General features: G+C 38.4%; 1 protein-coding gene across 1 annotated transcript; it reads right to left on the bottom strand.

Moving 5' to 3' along the window:
- Positions 1–1,867: 1,867 nt before the first annotated feature.
- si:ch211-225b11.4 (thyroid adenoma-associated protein homolog) lies at positions 1,868–17,764 on the bottom strand. Its single transcript, XM_057327239.1, has 31 exons — positions 17,560–17,764; positions 16,965–17,145; positions 16,784–16,870; positions 16,687–16,714; positions 16,427–16,575; positions 16,215–16,337; positions 15,973–16,093; positions 15,610–15,752; positions 15,424–15,508; positions 15,191–15,318; positions 14,732–14,929; positions 13,881–14,598; positions 13,501–13,653; positions 13,180–13,289; positions 12,944–13,104; positions 12,462–12,595; positions 11,871–12,029; positions 11,632–11,789; positions 11,424–11,549; positions 11,219–11,323; positions 10,672–10,872; positions 10,431–10,581; positions 10,118–10,355; positions 9,019–9,258; positions 8,606–8,804; positions 8,331–8,519; positions 7,156–7,403; positions 6,555–6,725; positions 5,007–5,273; positions 4,539–4,738; positions 1,868–4,353 (listed from the first exon to the last, which is right to left on the bottom strand). The coding sequence occupies exons 1-31, from the start codon at positions 17,688–17,690 to the stop codon at positions 4,076–4,078; spliced, it is 5,580 nt and encodes a 1,859-aa protein (XP_057183222.1). The 5' UTR covers positions 17,691–17,764; the 3' UTR covers positions 1,868–4,075.
- Positions 17,765–17,877: the final 113 nt, after the last annotated feature.

The raw sequence follows: 17,877 nt of genomic DNA, 5'->3' as shown, positions 1-17,877 counted from the left end.
AGTTGTTAGGGCAATGCCAAGATCATGGATTTGATTTAGGGCACACATTCACTAGATGTGAAGTTTATAAAACCCTGGACATGATGTCAAGGTTTTTATAGCATCTAGAAGGACGGAAGCAAGCAATAGGCCTCTTTCACAAGAGTCGGAAACTACGTCACTGCAGGGTAAAGGTTTCTTTGTTATTGTAATTAAAATAAGATTCTTTGTTCATTCATAATACCAAATGTAAAATGTTGAAACTTAAATTGTGAAAACGTAATAAATGTGTAACTTTAAAATTAACCAAGGTTAAGAATAAGTATTACATTGCGCTCTAACTGATGTTAATAAATTAGACCTTATCATAAACAGTGTTGGGTGTAACTAGTTACTAAGTAATTAGTTACTGTAATTTAATTACTTTTAAAAAAGTAAAGTAAGGGATTGCGCTTATTTTTTCGGTAATTTCATTACATTTATTTCTGATGTAATTAAACTAAATACTTTGTGTAATATATGTGTGTGCAATAGTGGAATTGACATTAACAATTCAAAGTCTAACTTTAAAACCCGTGCTTTGATGTATAATTCTCACATTTGTAATACTTTGGTCAGTTAATAATACTACTTTATGTAGTTTTATATTATTTATTTGAATGAATAAAAAGAGCCGTTTCATGTCTATCCTTGAATAACTTAACTAATCAACGTTGATATAGGAAATAAAAAGTAATTAGTAATAAGTAATTAAAAACTTTTTGTAGAGTAATTTGTAGTAATCTAATTACACTATTGAATATGTAATTAGTAACTAGTAATGAATGACTTTTTCAGAGTAACTTGCCCAAAACTGATTATAAAATGCTTACCATAAACAGCTTTATTGTCCTTCTCCAATCTTTTAATGGGTCACTTTCAATACTGCACATAAGATTCTAATGTTCCTGAATAATCATGGACTTCCTTTTATTTTAATATACTGTATACATAAACAATTATTCACTCACCTATCACAGCAACACAAAGCAAACACCCATACATAATGTGTGGCAATGATCCAATGCACCCACGAGTAAAACGTCTGATATAATATATTTTACATTATATATATTTTTTATATAATGTCAGAAGCACTAGCGAGAACAGACAACAGAAGACATTTTTTTGTAATTTTCTGAAACAAAGTGCGATGCGAAGGAAGGATTGGGTGATCCTTAACTGTACTGCCTTAACTGTAACGTTAGTTTATTTTATCAATATAATGCAGGACCAATACAGACAGACATAAAAAATAAAATTAGACAGAGAACATCATCACTGGATTTATTATATGCAGTTCAGTAACGCTAGTTAAAATCAGCAAATACCTGCGCCTCAGGTTGAAAAATGAAAATTCTGTTTTCATGTACCTTCAAGTTGTTCCAAATCTGTAAAAATTACTTTGTTTTGATGAACACAGAGAAAAATAGTTGGAAGAATGCTTGTAACCAAAATGTTCTTGGCCACCATTGACTACCATACTGTAGGAAAATTTCTTTGTCCTGTTGAACACAAACGATCACTGTAAAACTCTTCTGTAGTTTTGCCAGTAACTCACTGTAGATTTAATTACGTTCCTATTAGTACTGTTTTCTTAACTTTACTTTAACCAAAATTAAAACCCTTTGACTTTTGAGATTCAAAATGAGCAAGAAGAGACTGGTCTCATTACAGCAACACAGCAAAAAAATGACATTCTTCCTAAGCATTTTTTTTCTTGTTTTCTAGTAAAAATATTAACAACTTCTCAAACTATGATACAATTACATAACAAGAAAAGTGACCTAAGATATTTAGTCTTGTTTTATGAAAGAAAATATAAGAACTAGGTAAGGTTTTGTTTAAAACAAAATTGTAAATTAAATCTACAGCACGTTACTGGCAAACTTGCTGCAAAACTGCAAAAGATATTTTGAAGAATGTCACAAAGCAAACAGTTCTGGGGCACTTTTGACAACCATTGTACTTTTTCCTATATGGTGGTCAATTGTGGGCAAGAACTGTTTGGTTACAAGCATTCTTCCAAATATGTGTCACTGCGTTCATCAGAAAAACATTTATACAGGTTTGGAACAACTCGAGGGTGAGTAAATGATGACAGAATGTTTATATTTGGGTGAACTATCCGTGTGCATGTCATCTATTATGTTGTTGCAGGTTTCACACCCAGTTATGTTCAACAAAAAAGTTGAATGACCAGTTTGACTTCTTTTCTTAAGAAATCACTTAAACTCGAATACAAATTCTGTCAACATTTACATTTAGAAAGTTTTTGAACATGTAGATAATAATGTAAGTGCTGCTTGTGAATCCCTATTATGAAAGTAAGTGGCACTAAACCGATAAGTGACTAATATTCTGCCTTACATCTTTTGTGCTCCACAAGAAAGCAAGCCATACAAATTTTAAATAACATGAGGGTAAAAATGATAACATAGTGATACTGTATGTAGGCTATTCCTACAACTATTTTGATAAACTATATTCATAAATAATCTTATCTAAATCAATATGATAAAGAGATGTCCTTTATTACATGAGACAATAGTTATGAAGAAAAACAGGTCTTTAAAACATCAGCAGACTAATTAGACAATTCTTCTGTCGACACTAGTTCTCCCCTTGAGGTAAACAAGAAGTAAAATATGGATTTGACAACATACGAGTAGAAAAAAACAGGACAAGCAGGTTGCTCCATTCAGCACAAAATCGCTTCCATACAGATGTCTCCTATAAAACACGCATTCAGAATCAGAAATAGCATTTTTAAACCTGTTGAAAGTTTTGAAAATGCTTAAATATAAAAATACTGCTTTATAAATAATAAAACAACTACGGAAGCCCATTTTCTCCCAATTTTTCACTGAAACAACTTTCTGTATAACAATTTTCATGAATAAATGGATAAATTTTGTTGCATAGTTTCATTTACAACATTTTAACATTTAAAAAGACCTACAGTACACAAAATAATGTTATATAAGCGTGAGTGATTTTTCGTGTTTGCTGTGAACTGAGACCATCTGCTGTGCTTATGGCAACTGGGATACGCAGCTGTGTCTTAACCGTGTGTCCTGTGATACACGGGGGTGTTGCACGGCAACACATGAGCACACATCCAAGCCATGAATCATCACTAGCCTAACGCTGAGGACAGAAAATGGACACTTGACTTGGGAGAGAAACCTCTAATGTAGCATAAAACCAAAAGTATTCCCCTGCTGTTACATCAGGCTGATTCTACAGTTGCCGCAAAAGCCATTACATCACTGTTTGATGCATTTACCACTGCAACAGCGGAAACATGAGAAGTGGCTTGTGCAAAAAGATGAGGAGACGGATAAGAAGAGAGGAGTGAAGGAATAAGAAAGAAAAAGCCAAAGAAAATGTGAAGGATTATGTGAAAGGTTCTGTTAAATATGGAAACACTGGGCCAATGGTTTGGGCTCTATAAAAAAGCAACAAGCATTTAGAGCACGTTAACCAAAACAACTCGATCAAAAAAGCAGAGGACAGATTGCCAAATGTCGTTTTGGATCTAAAAACGGTTGAAATAGTGTTTATTAAACACACAAGCTTCAATTGCACTTGAGGTCACTTGGTTTAAAACAGACAGGCCTACAAAAAGACGTGAAATGTTCTGCATGGATTATTTTGACTAAAAATAAATGTTCCAGTCTCACGCCCAGGGGACTTAGTGGGCGCAGCCTAACACCAACAAACATACGCACATGAACATGCTTGCACATATGCAAACATGTTCACTGAGTGTCTGTGCTGCAGCCGTCCGTCTGGTTTGTCTCCGTCTGCTGTATTTCAGAAATCACCATCCATTCACAAACAATGAAAATCTTATACCCCTTCAGATTTACACGTACTGCATTTTAAAAGCTGCTGTCTAAGAGAATTATCTGGATTGGACAATTTATATTGACTCGAAGAAAAGCAAGGATTCTTCTGCATTTCTTCAGTTTTGCGTAACGGTTTTCAATTCAGTTTTCTAACAGTTTCCGCTCCATTAAAGCATCTTCTTCAGATCAACAAAGATTTTCTGTTAACTGTTCTTAAAGAAGCCTCGCTCTTTTAAAGACAGTTGAGTTAAATTTAGTGCATCAATGAAGGCTTGAGAAAATAAGACTCCATTGTGTATAAACCGTCCATAAATGTTCTGAAGGTCTGTAGATAAGCTCATAGGGTCAAGCAAAGGTCGTATGTTATCACACTCCTTGAGCAGCTGTAGCAGAACAATTGCCCTGGTGAACAGGCCGGAAAGAGCGGCACGGAAACGGGGCTCTGTCAGCAAACTCAGCCAATCAGGATTCAGTACATCACCTACGAGAAACATGGCAACATTTTTATTTATTTTTATAAAGATGATTACGCAGTCTTTATAATTCTAACTATAATGACTTTATGCAGTTGTTGTGGCGTATTAAAAAGCAGACTGATGGCTATTAAATGTTTTAAACAAAGAAAAATGATCAATAAATAAAGGTATTAGGTTACATGGTACATACCTAATTGAAATTTCAAACAAATCGGGAGATTCTCTCTGACAGTGGACACATTGTTTCGAGCCCAGATCTCGAGGTCCTCTGCAAGAGTGGAGGATTCTGGGTAACGTTTAGCCAAACGTAACAGATAGGGGAGCAGGCACTCTGACATCACAGATGGCTCTGCAAACACGTTGGCTTCATCTCGCTCATACAGGCGGCACCTGACCACCAGACATCATCATTTAACAAACAAAGAAACTAAACTACATCCCTGACACTAAATAAAAATACACATACTATAAAATGCACATATAATGTAGAAATAATGACAGACAGTACATGCAAGCATTAACTTTGTTAAATCATAAACATGTACTTAAATAACATATATAAATAACACACACATATATATATATTTCAATATGTTACTAGAAAGATAAAGGAATAAATGGACCTATGGAATCATCATGTGTTTGTGTATTAACCTACACTGTCTCTTTAACCTCCTGTAGTATGACATTCAGATCACAGTCAGGTAGGTGGCACACCAATGCATCCAAAGCACCCCTGGTATCCCAGAATTCCTCCAAGAGCAGGTTCAGAAGGGAGAGCAGAGCCTGGTTCACCTGCATGTAGAAACATCTTTGTGGAGCATCACGCTGGCGTGAAGAGAAGAGCAGGGAGGCAAACATGGCTGCCTTTGCTCTCACCTCTGGACTCTCATCTTGAAGCAAATAGACGCCTGTGCTGATCAACCTACACAATATGCAAACATAAACATACAAACACAAGCCTATGTTTTAGCCCACGTTCTATTCAATGACAGGCAAGGTCTGATGCACACGGCTTTATATTTCTCTAGTTAAAAGTTTAATATTCTCTTATCGTACTGTGTACCCAAAAAATATTCTTTATCATTACCTTTACAGGTAGTTTTCCACATTTAATAAAATGTTACGGGTACAATTTTCTATAAAAATATTCTTCATTAAAGTCCCAGTGAAATAAAAAATTACAATGCCTACTTTTTCCTGAAATATTGCAGCGTTTATTCTAAACAGTTTATCAATGTGGGTCATTCTCTTTTCAAAATTCGTGTGCCCTTATAATCTTTAGATAAAATCTGAAAATGCACTTACTTCCTGTAATGACTATCCATCTTAGATGACGTATGTTAGATGGCTTGGGCGGAGCATCCGTTTACTCCTCCCCTTCAACTGTCAGTCTGCTGCCAGTTCCATTTCAAAATGCAACGGCTTTTTATACATCTGATCAAATTGCAGAGAAAGACGACATCCACGGCCACTATTTTTCTCATTCAAAATTCCATTTCACTCGAAAATGCAGCAACATACGGAAGTAAAAACAATCGCAACTTCCAGTTCACAGGGACTTTAATGTCTAAGCATGTAGTATAAATATAAACACGCTTAGGCATCATGGTTTCTCTTTTTTAGCAAAACACGCTATAGTATTGACATTTTTAGACTGTTACGGTAACAGTTACTTAAGATCTTTTGAAGCTTTTAAACATGTCAGAACACGTTTTTAAAGCCTAAAAATGACATTTGTTGATGCAAGTATATATGAAGAGTTTGGTTCCAAAATGAGATAACTCCGTTTTTTTATTTTTCAAAAATCATGTTTTTTTATTGTGCATTCCAATCAATATCAATCAAACTGCAGTGGGTTTGTTTTGATTTAAGCCATAATAACAACAAAATACAGCTAACTAACACAATAAAAACATGATACCATAATAAAAAACATGATTTTGGAAAAAAAATAAAAACGGAGTTCTCATTTTGGAACCAAACTCTTCATATATATTTTAAAAATCATGTTCTGTCCATCCAAAAACAAAAGGACTTTGAAAACAGCACAAACATTACTGCGTTCCTGTGCAATTTTTTTTCTTCTATTATTGTGCCATCATTTATTTCATAAACTTTTCCAATATACTGCATGCAAAAACAAACAAACTGTGATTTGATTATGAAATGGTATGGCTCTCATATAATTTGTATTATACAGTACCTGATACTGATCTCTTTAAATAAAGGGCTTCCCGTCAGGCTTCTGGTCACCACGGAGACGGCGCATAGACATAGAGACCGAGCACAGGCTGATCTGAGGGCCTCAGGAGCTTCAGGGCATCTGTGCTTTTCTAATAATTTACACCAGCGCTCAAGCAAACACAAGTCTATGCTGAGAAAGAGAGAGAGGGAGTATGAGAGCACTCACAAATCCATCCAGAAACATTGGTACATTAAGTACTGAAATACAAAAAAAGGCATTCACATTTACTTGCATAGTGTGAGGCACAGACAAGCAACAATATTATGTCCATTTAACCTTTAGAGATGAACATAATATTCAAAAAAAGAAACAAATTGTGGCAACAGTTTTATAAATCTGGACTAAATAAGATAAAAAAACATGGGCTTTCAAAATCAAAATGGAGCCAGACTTGAATGTAACTTTGTGGAGAACTGTGGTGCTTGCTCCTCCCTTCCCGAAACAGCATCAACATACCCCTTTCATGAAGACTTTAAGATCAGGTTCCAAAAAATAAATTCCTTTGATGTATTTTGGATTTTGTATGTAGGGGAAAAAATATATTTATATAAAAGTTCACCTCTGGTAGAGGAGCAGACTAACTGCACAAAGAGCCGTTGAGATGAACCCAGGACCTCCTCGACTCATCTCCAGATCATCAAACAGATCCTCCACACAGCCCTGCAGACACGCCTCATCAAATCCTGGCGAAGAGGGATGAGACGGGCCAAGACTGTCTTCTTCTAGGTTTATAACCTCCACTAATGCTGTCAAGAATGCTCCTCTGTACTCAACATTCTGGTGCAACAGCGCCTCCTTCAGGTTGACCTGCAGGTGATGTATTGTTACTGGAGAACTCTTGCTCTGGTTGTATAATAAATCTGAAAGCACACTTTACAGACATCAAAACTAAAATAAAATGTATTGAATTGTCTTATTATTTATGGAGCTATTTATGACATTATAGCATGATTTATCTGTTATTTTTTGTTAAGGAGCTGTACAGGTGAGTTTGGTCTTGGAGGCTTTCTGGTGAAAAAGCCAAATGCCTTATTAATGTATCTCAGATTTATATTTATTTCAATTTAATTTGCATACTGCTTTTATAGTGCATACTGGTCCAAAGCTTTGCATAGCAAAATGTGGTGTCCCACCAACTACCTGTTCAAATCTAGACAAAACATTGGACCAGGCTCAACGGGAGGGACCGTCCTCTTCGAGCTGGCACCGGCACATTTAGCCTAGACTTTTGGAGCCTTGCAAACAAAAGGGAGCTGCACTTGTATGCTCGCAGCCTAGATGGAAAGTAGCTGCCCGGGAAGCTTGCCAAGATGCCAATGAGTGACTGAATTGCATTAAAGGGACCGGTTTGGTGCAGAACTGACCTGCAAACACAATAAGAGCTGGGCGGAAATGTCAAGACCAAACCCAACCTGTTCTTAAAGATTACTGAACACAATGACTGACACACCCCATTTATTTAATCTACAGTTGGATATGGAAAAACACATTAAACAGATCTCTAGTGCTTTCATTTCCTGCATTTGTATGTGGTTGTGGTTAGATAATAAGACCTCAGATAGGCTCAAAGATTTTTCCAGCATAAGATAAAAATTCAGCTTTAGCTAGTGGAGGAGTTCTTATGATTCTTTTATCATAAAGTGATTTTTCTCCACAACTTCAAAATTATGTGTTTTAATTGTATCTTGGTATAACAGCGAGTGCATTTTGACTAATGATTTTGTACAATCTCACCTGCAGCGCTCTCAGCATAACCTGTTGTAAAACAGTCCCTCTCCAGCCACACCCCTCTGCTGCCCTCTTGACCAATGAGAGCCTCACAACTGTACTGCCAGTGGACAGATTCTGCCACACCTGACACGCCCACTCAGGATCCTCACATAGGAAGTTCACTGCACTTTGTTGAAATGAAGCAAAGCCAACCTACAAACAACAGATATGTCAGCATATACACTCAAGCAACACTCCAGATTAACGGACAACATGATCTAAAGCACATGAACCCACACCTCTAGTATGTTTGGAGTCCTGTGAATCTCCTGTAGCAGTACAGATGACAGGTGGGTCAGGAAAGCACCAGAGCAATGGCCTCTCAACAGCTCCACGACATCCACATATGCCAGACGCACCAGCAGGCACCGTTGACTTGACGATGCCAACCACAGTCTGGACTCGAACCTTTCCACAACCTCACTGAGAGATGACTGTCTGTTTGATTACAATTATCATTCAATAATCATTTGCCTATGATATCAATATTAAGTTTAAGCGAAACATTTAGATTCATGCATTTGCTGTTTTTTTTTAATAATACATGCTTTCCTTGGCATTGTTATCATTTTGCTCCGTTACAAAAGTGTCAATATTAAGTTTATGGTGACTTTTCCTTCATAGATATACTTCTCCTCTTAATGACTCTTACATGTTGGTTTTCAGTGCTCTTGTCAGAATGGTTTTTATCTGTAGGAGTTGTCCATGTAGTCTGTTGTGACAGCAGGAAACGTCCGGTGTTTCAGGGAGCTTTTCCACCAACTCCAGGACAGTCGCCAGACATTGGGATGGGGGTATCATGGCAACAAGAGCCCTGGATGACATCACTCGCACGCCATAGACTGGGCTGGCAGCTAGCAGGAATAACGGAGGCAGGAATTCTGACAGAGCACTGAGAAAAACCCAAAGAGACCAAATGAATAAGACAACTAAAGGCTAAAATACACTACAAGACTTTTGCTCAGATTTTGCCCAGATTTTCAGTCTGGACTTGTTGCAGAAAGTCTGTGCCAGTCTGCAGATTTGATCAGTTAGTGTGTTTCCATCTGAAACACTCAAAAAGTCTGCAAGTGTATGATGTCTAGTTTAATCTGTTCCGATTTTAAAAGTCTTGTAGTGTATTCCAGCCATAAGTGTATTTACAAGATTCTGGGCAATAGATGACATATTATATTCTGACTGGGATGGAGGGTGTGTTTTTATTTCTAGTAAACACCCTCCAAAAACAACAAAATCTGTAAAAATATAACAAGATAGAATGAGATTTCAAATTTCGTGTGTTTGAACCATTATCAAACCATTAAAATACTACATTTACATCTTTATTAACTCACTGTATTCCATTTATTTTTAAGAAAAATAAATTGTTACATATAACTATTTTTGCAGTTTGCATGGATTGTACGAAAACTATATTGAAATACATCTAAAATACATGATGTAAATCATTGCGCAGACTTCCTGAATCTAACGTATAAACACAGAGTGTCAGAAAAGAAATGTTACTACTAGCTGACAGGTGTCAATTAAAAAAGGTGTTGTGTGAAATGACAAGACAGTCTCCATGACAGCACTAGACTCGATCAACAGCAAATAAAAATGCCTGGAGAGATGCTCTCTTCCTGTCAATCATACTGCATGTTCAAATATGCTGTCATATTTTTGAAGGGCAGGGTTTTAAGTGAGGGTGTGTGAAATTTACATCTATGTATTTGGCAAATCCAAATCAATGTGCATTCATGCCATCGTACCGTGTCTGTTCCTCTGCACCCGGCTGTAGTTTGGCAAGCAGAGTGAGCACAGGGTAGAGGGAAGGGTGCAGGAGAACTTTAGAGTCCAGCAGGTCTTTTGCTGCGCTCTCTAGCGCCTCCTGGAGGAAGGGCTGTAGGGCTGTGTAAAGATTAAAAAAGGAAGGGGAAGACATGCCGGAATGTGTGGACCCTTCTTCACCGGCCGGCTGCTGACCCAACATTCTGGTGCAGAGAGAACCTGTGAGAGGTCAAAGGTCAAGATTTGCACAAGGAAATTGTGAGACTTGTATGGGTGAGTGAACGAAAATCATACTGTAAAGCTGCAGGGCTGCGTTTCTCATGGCCCAGCATGGTGAGCTTAGGAGGGTAAGGGACAGAATGGTCACCGCAGGGGTGTGTTGCAGAACAGCCACGCTCAGGCTTGAACCTTTGACCAGTGCCTGTAGGATGTGACCAGCACACACCTGAAAGAGAAAAGATGAGAGAGGCTTAGAGCGAAACATGAGCGATCCAGCAATATTGTTGGATGTGGTTAATGGGTAGATTTACTGCACCTGCGGTAAGTCGAGAGTTTGGTCCCAGTCCTGGGGCAGTGGTTCTCTGGCTATGTCCAATAGTGTATTAATAGTGTGGGCCAATAGGGGGCGAGATTTGCTGGAGTCCTCAGCAGCCAAGATGCCTAAAATAAGCATGGGCAGTCCGGCAGCCCGCCGGGTCACTGATGTACTACGGGGCAATTGGAGAACAAACAGACCCTGGAAAGAGAGGAGGAGAGGGCAAACCTTGTTTTAATGTTAACAACTTAAAGGTCCAGTGTATGAAATAAGCGGCATCTAGTGGTGAGGTTGCGAATTGCAACCAACGGCTTACTCCAAATCAAAGATCATAAGAAAACTTTATTTTAGATTTGTATATAAATCTGAAATCAATATGTTTTCGACATTTCTTTTAGAATCTCACTAACACCCTATTTCTATTATCTATATCTATTCTATTTTCTATATCACCGTTTCTATTATAACCCGACTTAGAAATTGTAATTTTCCAAATGGGAAACTCTGATTTATATGGGGGGTTAATAAAGAGTCTATAACATCCCACCTGCTGTAATATAAGGGCTGGGATCTCTCTAACTTCAGGATTAGAGCTGCTCAGGAGAGTCCTGCAGAATTTAGTGAAGCCGATACAGCAGCCCTCTACTGCCCCCTTATGAAAGACGAGAGAAAAAGAGACAAGCAGACTTATAAAGGGTCAATCTAGTCTGTACAACAGCTTAGAAAGAACAATACCAGTTCTGTGTGCTTACCCAGTGTCTACATTTCAAGATGATGTCTTTAAACAGTTTAGAAGCCCTTTTAAGTTCTTCAACAGTCAGCCGCCACGGCAATGACTGGATTCTTTCCACCAGGAACCCCAGAAAAATCCCTATTTCCTGTTCAAAGAGAAGACAGACGTAGCATTAGATCATCATCAGTGATGTGAAGCAGCTTAGACAAATCATCCAATAGCTGTACCTTTAAAGAGACCCAGCAGCAGGTCAGCACCAGACTGTGTTCCTCAGACAGCAACACGTTCTCATCTGTGTCTTCATCAAGTCTCGCCCCCTCAACGCCATGCTGGCCAATCAGAGAACTGATTGCATTTCCCATGTCACAGAACGATGGAGGCACCTCTGTGATAAAGAAAAGGGTCTTATTATGACTAAATGTGTTCAGGCACAATTTACTTCATCATACCTGCAGTTTTAGCATACCTTTCTCCTCAGTGTCCTGGTCTCCATACAGGACACCCAGTAGCAGTAGAGTGATCTTCTCTAGCAAACACACAACGTCAACTGCAACACTGTGGTTAAGTGACTCCCCCAGGACTCCTGGTACTTCCATCAAACCCCTCTGGAGAGCATTTACAATGCCTGAGGAACAACAGTAAAATACACATTTAAATGGATAGTTCACCCCAAAATAAAAAATCTGTCATCGTATATATTCTCTATTCATTTTAAAACCTGTACATGACTCTATCCTCTGTGGAACATATGGAAAATATTTTGAGGGGGGGCAATGTTGTTTTGTTACCAACGTTCTTCAAAATATATTTTTTGTCTTCTGCAGGCGATATAAAGTCGATTAAATAAATAAAGTTGAGTAAATGATGAAAGAATTTTCATTTTTGGGTGAACATTGGACTATTTAAATTTTTCCATATACTTTGGAAAGCTTTGGTTTTGTTTTAGAATCTGTTCTTAGCAACAAATATCAGTAAAACCTTAAATGTCTGATTACTAAATTAAATTTTGCTTAATGGTAATCAGATAACAGTTAGACTGTCTAAATTTCGCTCCTACCATGAATGGGTGTTGTGCGAGCAGCTTGCAGCATGTCACTCTTGGCGGTGAAGAAATGATGCTCCAGTTTATTCAAAAGAAATGGGATCAGCCTGATGGACTGCTTCTCTCCCTGTTCAGAAACCCCATCCGCCCTGCAGTCCAGACAGACACACACGCAATTTTAGCAATATTCAGAACAACAGTCAGAGAACGAAACTGCATCTTGCATTGGATGGATGCATACTGAAATCTGGCCCTATTTTGAAGAATCAAAACCTGTCATTCACAAATTCACCTCCCTGTGTAATTATTTTGTAATTGATTTAATAAGCAGTATTCACAAGATGATTCTTTACCTGCAGAATTTGATAAGATTTCGCTCCAAAATAAGTGTAGAAAATAAAAAGAAACAAGGCAACAGATTCCATCTGGGCTGCTGAAAACACTTATATGAAATGGGTCATGTGATCTTATTAACAAACTATTCTGATGTTGCTTACTTCTGCAGCAGTAGTTTGAACATCAGTGCACCCATCTGGGCCTCTTGGACCCGCGGGCTCTGGAGGAGTCGCTCTGCCCGGCTGAACAGCACAGCAGTGATGTCATCAGGTAGAGAGGGGGGGAAAAAACGAAGCAGCAGCTCTGCAGACAGCTCACGGATCTGATGGGACAAACACAATTCATAATCCAAAAGCGAGAAATTGGTTCAAACATCAAAATGTTCTTAAAGACTGACCTCATTGGTTGAATCCTCTAAACAGCCAATCAAGACCAGCATGTTTGACTTGGAGAAGAAATTCCACTTTCCTCTTTCTTTTGCCCAGTTGATCAGAGTAGACATAGTAGCTGAAAGAATATTTATCTAATGTCACATCATTGCTTTGATGATATAATGCCCCTCGTCTTTTATAACCTCAACTTTTTTCTCCACAGAGTAAATGTCAAGCCAACTGTGGTAACTATGGAGGAACTTACAGATAAAGTGGGGTGAAAAATGCCTAAAAAACACTGTGCATTTGACAAAGCAGCCAGAAAACATGCAAATAAATTGTTTTACCAGGTGGTTGTCCCTTTTTTCTATCCGGACTCCAGGTGTCAGAACACGTGTCCAGCACAGCGGACAACAGGAGCAAAACCGTCTTTTTCCTCTGATAGCTGCTGTCAGGAGTCAAAAAGACCAATGCCAGCTGAGCTAACCAGCCAACAAAATCTAAAAAATATGAACATCAAATAAGCCTTTTTTTTCTTCAGTTGCATGGCTGTGTTCTAAAACCACTATGAGTGATGCTGCTTAGACACGTCTTTTTAACAATTGCACATCATAACTCTTTCTCTGTGCAATTTCTTTCTTTTCTATAGTGGTCTGACACAGAAAGACTTGATAATATGTCAAATAGAAAATCAAAGCACATCAAAGTAAGTTGCTACATTCCTTACCGATTCCTTGCTTAAGCTCCGCCTCCTCTTCCTTACAAAGTCCCGTTTTACGTTTATGACCTTTGATGCTTGCCATACAGCTCTCTCTTATTCTCACCAGGAATTTCCTCAGCGCTGCTTGAAGATGCTGGCGGAACGGCGATGATTCGCTGTTGAGATTCAGCGGTATAAAGTCTCTCAGAGCAGAGTACTCCACTTGTGATGGGGCTTCTTTAGTCTTTGGGCTGCAGCACAGAAGATTCAGGGCTGCCAGGCGGACGCTGTCATCCAGAGAGGAGAGTGCAAGACGGAGGGTCTTCAGGGCATCTGTACTGTTCATACCCCAGAGAGAATGTCCACTAATGGATCGTTGGGCGCTCATGATACAAGCCCATGTGTAAAGGTGACCGGGAACTGTGGGATCCAGAGCTAACAGAAGAGTGTTGAAAGCACCCGGATAGGTGCGTAACGTTGAAGGCAGAAGGTGGCAAGAGGCATTATTTTGAAGCAGAGTCACTTCCGAAGTCAAAGCCTCCAGAACTTTTGGTTGCCATCGGTGAGCCCACTGGTTGGCTAGGTCTTGATCGGTGGGCGGGGCTTTCTGGGACGCATTAATAACAAGCTCGCGTTTTTGTTCCTGGAGGAGGCATTTGTAGACTTCAGAGGCACATGGAGAGAGGTGGTTGGTAGAGAGGCATTTTAGGATGTGAGAGGGAAGGGCAGGATACAGTTTCAAAACCTGTTAGGAGGTTAAATGACATTTTATGATACCATTTATTTTTCAATTTATGTACATTTGAGCAAAATGGTATTATTATAATCCAAATACATAATGGGACAAGAGTATCTGATGACCTCAGATGTCCTCTTACCTTGTCTGTGCCCGTGTATGGCAGAATTGCACTTAGTGGTGAATACTTCGCTTTTGACTGCCAGGGCAGTTCTGCTATCCTGTGCAGTAACTCTTCATAAAATCTTTTCTCAGTATTCCCAAAATGTTGACAATCCTTTTCATAGATCTCCATAAAGAGACAGAAAGCACTGTGTGCCAATTCTGCAAGGCCATCCAACTATTGACAAAATGAACGGAAAAAATCTACCCTTAGATCTTTATTGGTTAAAAAAAATGGTTAAATGGTTAATGATTGATTATCAAATTAATTACGTTTGCTTGCTTGTGACCCTTAAAACCAAACTTGGAATTTTGTGGCTTTTAGTTAATATCTTTATACTACTGCACTACTAAGGGTTGCCAAAATAAACTTTATATATGAAATAATAAATTAAATTAAAGAACATAATAATTTTTCTGTCTAACATACAAGGCTTACCGGACTCTCTGCATTGCTCCAGATGATTTGTGTAAGTTGCTGTTGAAGGTCGGAATTCAAAGGAGCACCAGTAACGTCCCAAATTTCTCTGAGACACTCTTTAACCCTTTTCAGCCATATGGTAAATACTGCAGGACATGTATAAATACAAGCGGCAATGAATCTGTCACCACAAAAAAAAAAGCTCAAATATGTGATCTGTAGCATCATGCATGACGACAGAGAGCTTGTACCTTGAAAAACATAGTAATGGCAGTCAAGCTTTTCTTCACACAGCGCATAGATGAGAGGAAATAAGCCATCCAAAAGAAAACATGTCTGAGTGGAACAGAAGAGGCAGGGCAATATGGAATCGATCAATTTTATATTGCACTCAGGCCTATAATTGATAAAAGCAATCTATCTGTGTGTTCACATACTCCTTGGTTGCCATGGCGACTGACAAGAACATTCTTTCTGCAGCAAGTTAAAAGTCCCCTGGATATGGCAAGCCTGTCCACCCCGTCCTGGTCTCTGGGGCGACAAACCACCTGTAGCTCACCTACTGTCAATCTCCATGGTTCTGGAAATCACAAATTTACATCTTATAAGAAAAATACAACTGACAAAGAAAAACAGTATTTACTTAAATGTTACAATATAAGTTTACCAAAATATTTACCAAATATTGCTGACACTCTACATTACACAGTTTTTATCCTTATCAGCATTGCTATTTCGATTTCTTATATCCATTTGCAAAACCTTGTACGGCTAAACACTATAAAAATACTGTAGTTTACCTCTGTTGGTGATCTGCAGTAGACACCAGGCAGCTGATTGAGCACACTGAGCATCCGTCACTGCGGTAATCACCATAGCAACCGCAGTGCCCGACAACAACCGTATGTCTCTGCTGGAAATCTGGCGAAATGATTGAAAGACACAATCAGCTGATAATTACATACTGCACAAGACATGAAACATTACAGCCCATCCAACATCTAGTTTTTCAAAAAATATAGATGTGGCCACAAGCACCAACCTCTCCTAAGATGACATTCATCAGGAATTCCAAAATATCTCTCACACTCGTATTTACACCATCTTTACTGCAGACCAGTGGTGCCACCTGGCCAGGGAGTAGCTGGAATACCTGCAAACACAGCTGAGAGAAGAGCAACAGGTGAAATGAGCATTCAAAACAATACATGACAACTGTGTAATGCCGTTAAACTTCAAAACTAGATTTTTTACCTTGACAGTCTGGTAACACAGCAGCCCATTCTGGGCCGCCTCATCTGACATAACAACAGGAATCATTTTAGCAACTTGACTAAGAAGGGTCTTGCATTCTTCCTTCAAGACCTCTCGTCCAACACTGCTGTCCTCCATGAACATACAAGCTGATATGTGAAACAGAGCACAAATTATAATACAACACGTATTCCTAAAACAAATTTAAAATAAATAACAGCAGCACATTTTTGTACAAATGTGAAGCAGTAAACACTCACCTATCTGAAGGTCTTGCAGTGATAACACCTGCAAAACAAATCATCAGTCAAAACCAAAACTTAGCCAAATCAAAGGACATACTGGAGACGCCCGTACCTGTTCTTGGTGCAATAAGTTGTGAAGACATTGTTGAACCTCCTCAAAGACAACAGACCGGTTTATTTCGACCAAGACTTGCACCATCTATGATAAAAAAAGTTAAAAACACATGTCTTTAAGGGAAATAAAAACAACCTACAATTTATTTGTCAACATGAAGCCAATGGTTAAAAAGGACCTGGTCTAATTTGTGGCACACGGATGAAGTTGTGACTGCCTCAATCTGCAAAGCCAACAGCAGCTGAACAAGTTGATGAAGAGCAGCAGTCGGTAAGGAAAGAAGTTCTTCTTTTGGGATCTTCAGCACGATCTGTAATGCCTCCTCCAGTGACCGCTCCCTGCTCCGTTTCCCTGTACACCTGTCATCATTCAGCAAACATTTCAAAAATCATGTTTTTTTTATTGTGCATTCCAATGATATATATATATATATATCAGCCTAAATATATCTGCCTAAGTCTACCCTTAGGAAAATAAACCATTATTTTAATAAAGTACAAGTATATTAACGATGTTTTTGATTTACCATTTGTGTTTAGTTTTAATACAAAAATCATGGTTAAACTACGGTTACAACGAGACAATGGTAAATTTGTGTTTACTATGGTTTTATTATAAATGCCATTGTTAAACTGTGGTTACTGTAAAATCATGGTTAATCTACAGTAGTGACAATTTATTGATCTACACACAAATACAACAGCGTTTATCAGTAATCACTGGTAATTAAATGTCATTAATGTTAACTTATCCCCATTCACACACCTCCTTACCTGACATTTTCTGTGAGTTTCAGCAAGAAACTGTTCAGCGTGTCTTTCACATCAGAGGATACATTATCATCCAAGGTGAAATAATTTAGAATCGCATCAACCTTCCCATCTTTAAAGTTTATAACTGTCATAGTTGCATTAACAGCAGGCTTATTTTTTTACTCAAACTGCTGTACACAAATACACGTGAGAGCTCATTTCTGGTTTTTATTCTACAGCAGCAATACGGTGTGTAATAAACGTAAATCGACAGCTCCTGCGCCCCCTAGTGGCCCGGATGTTATGAAAATCTCGCTATCGCGGTACTTTGGTCGTTCT

The sequence above is a fragment of the Triplophysa rosa genome, linkage group LG2 (assembly GCF_024868665.1).
Source record: "Triplophysa rosa linkage group LG2, Trosa_1v2, whole genome shotgun sequence".
NCBI lineage: Eukaryota > Metazoa > Chordata > Actinopteri > Cypriniformes > Nemacheilidae > Triplophysa > Triplophysa rosa.
The sequence above is the reverse complement of the archived record's forward strand: the minus strand, read 5'-3'. Positions and strand labels throughout refer to the sequence as shown.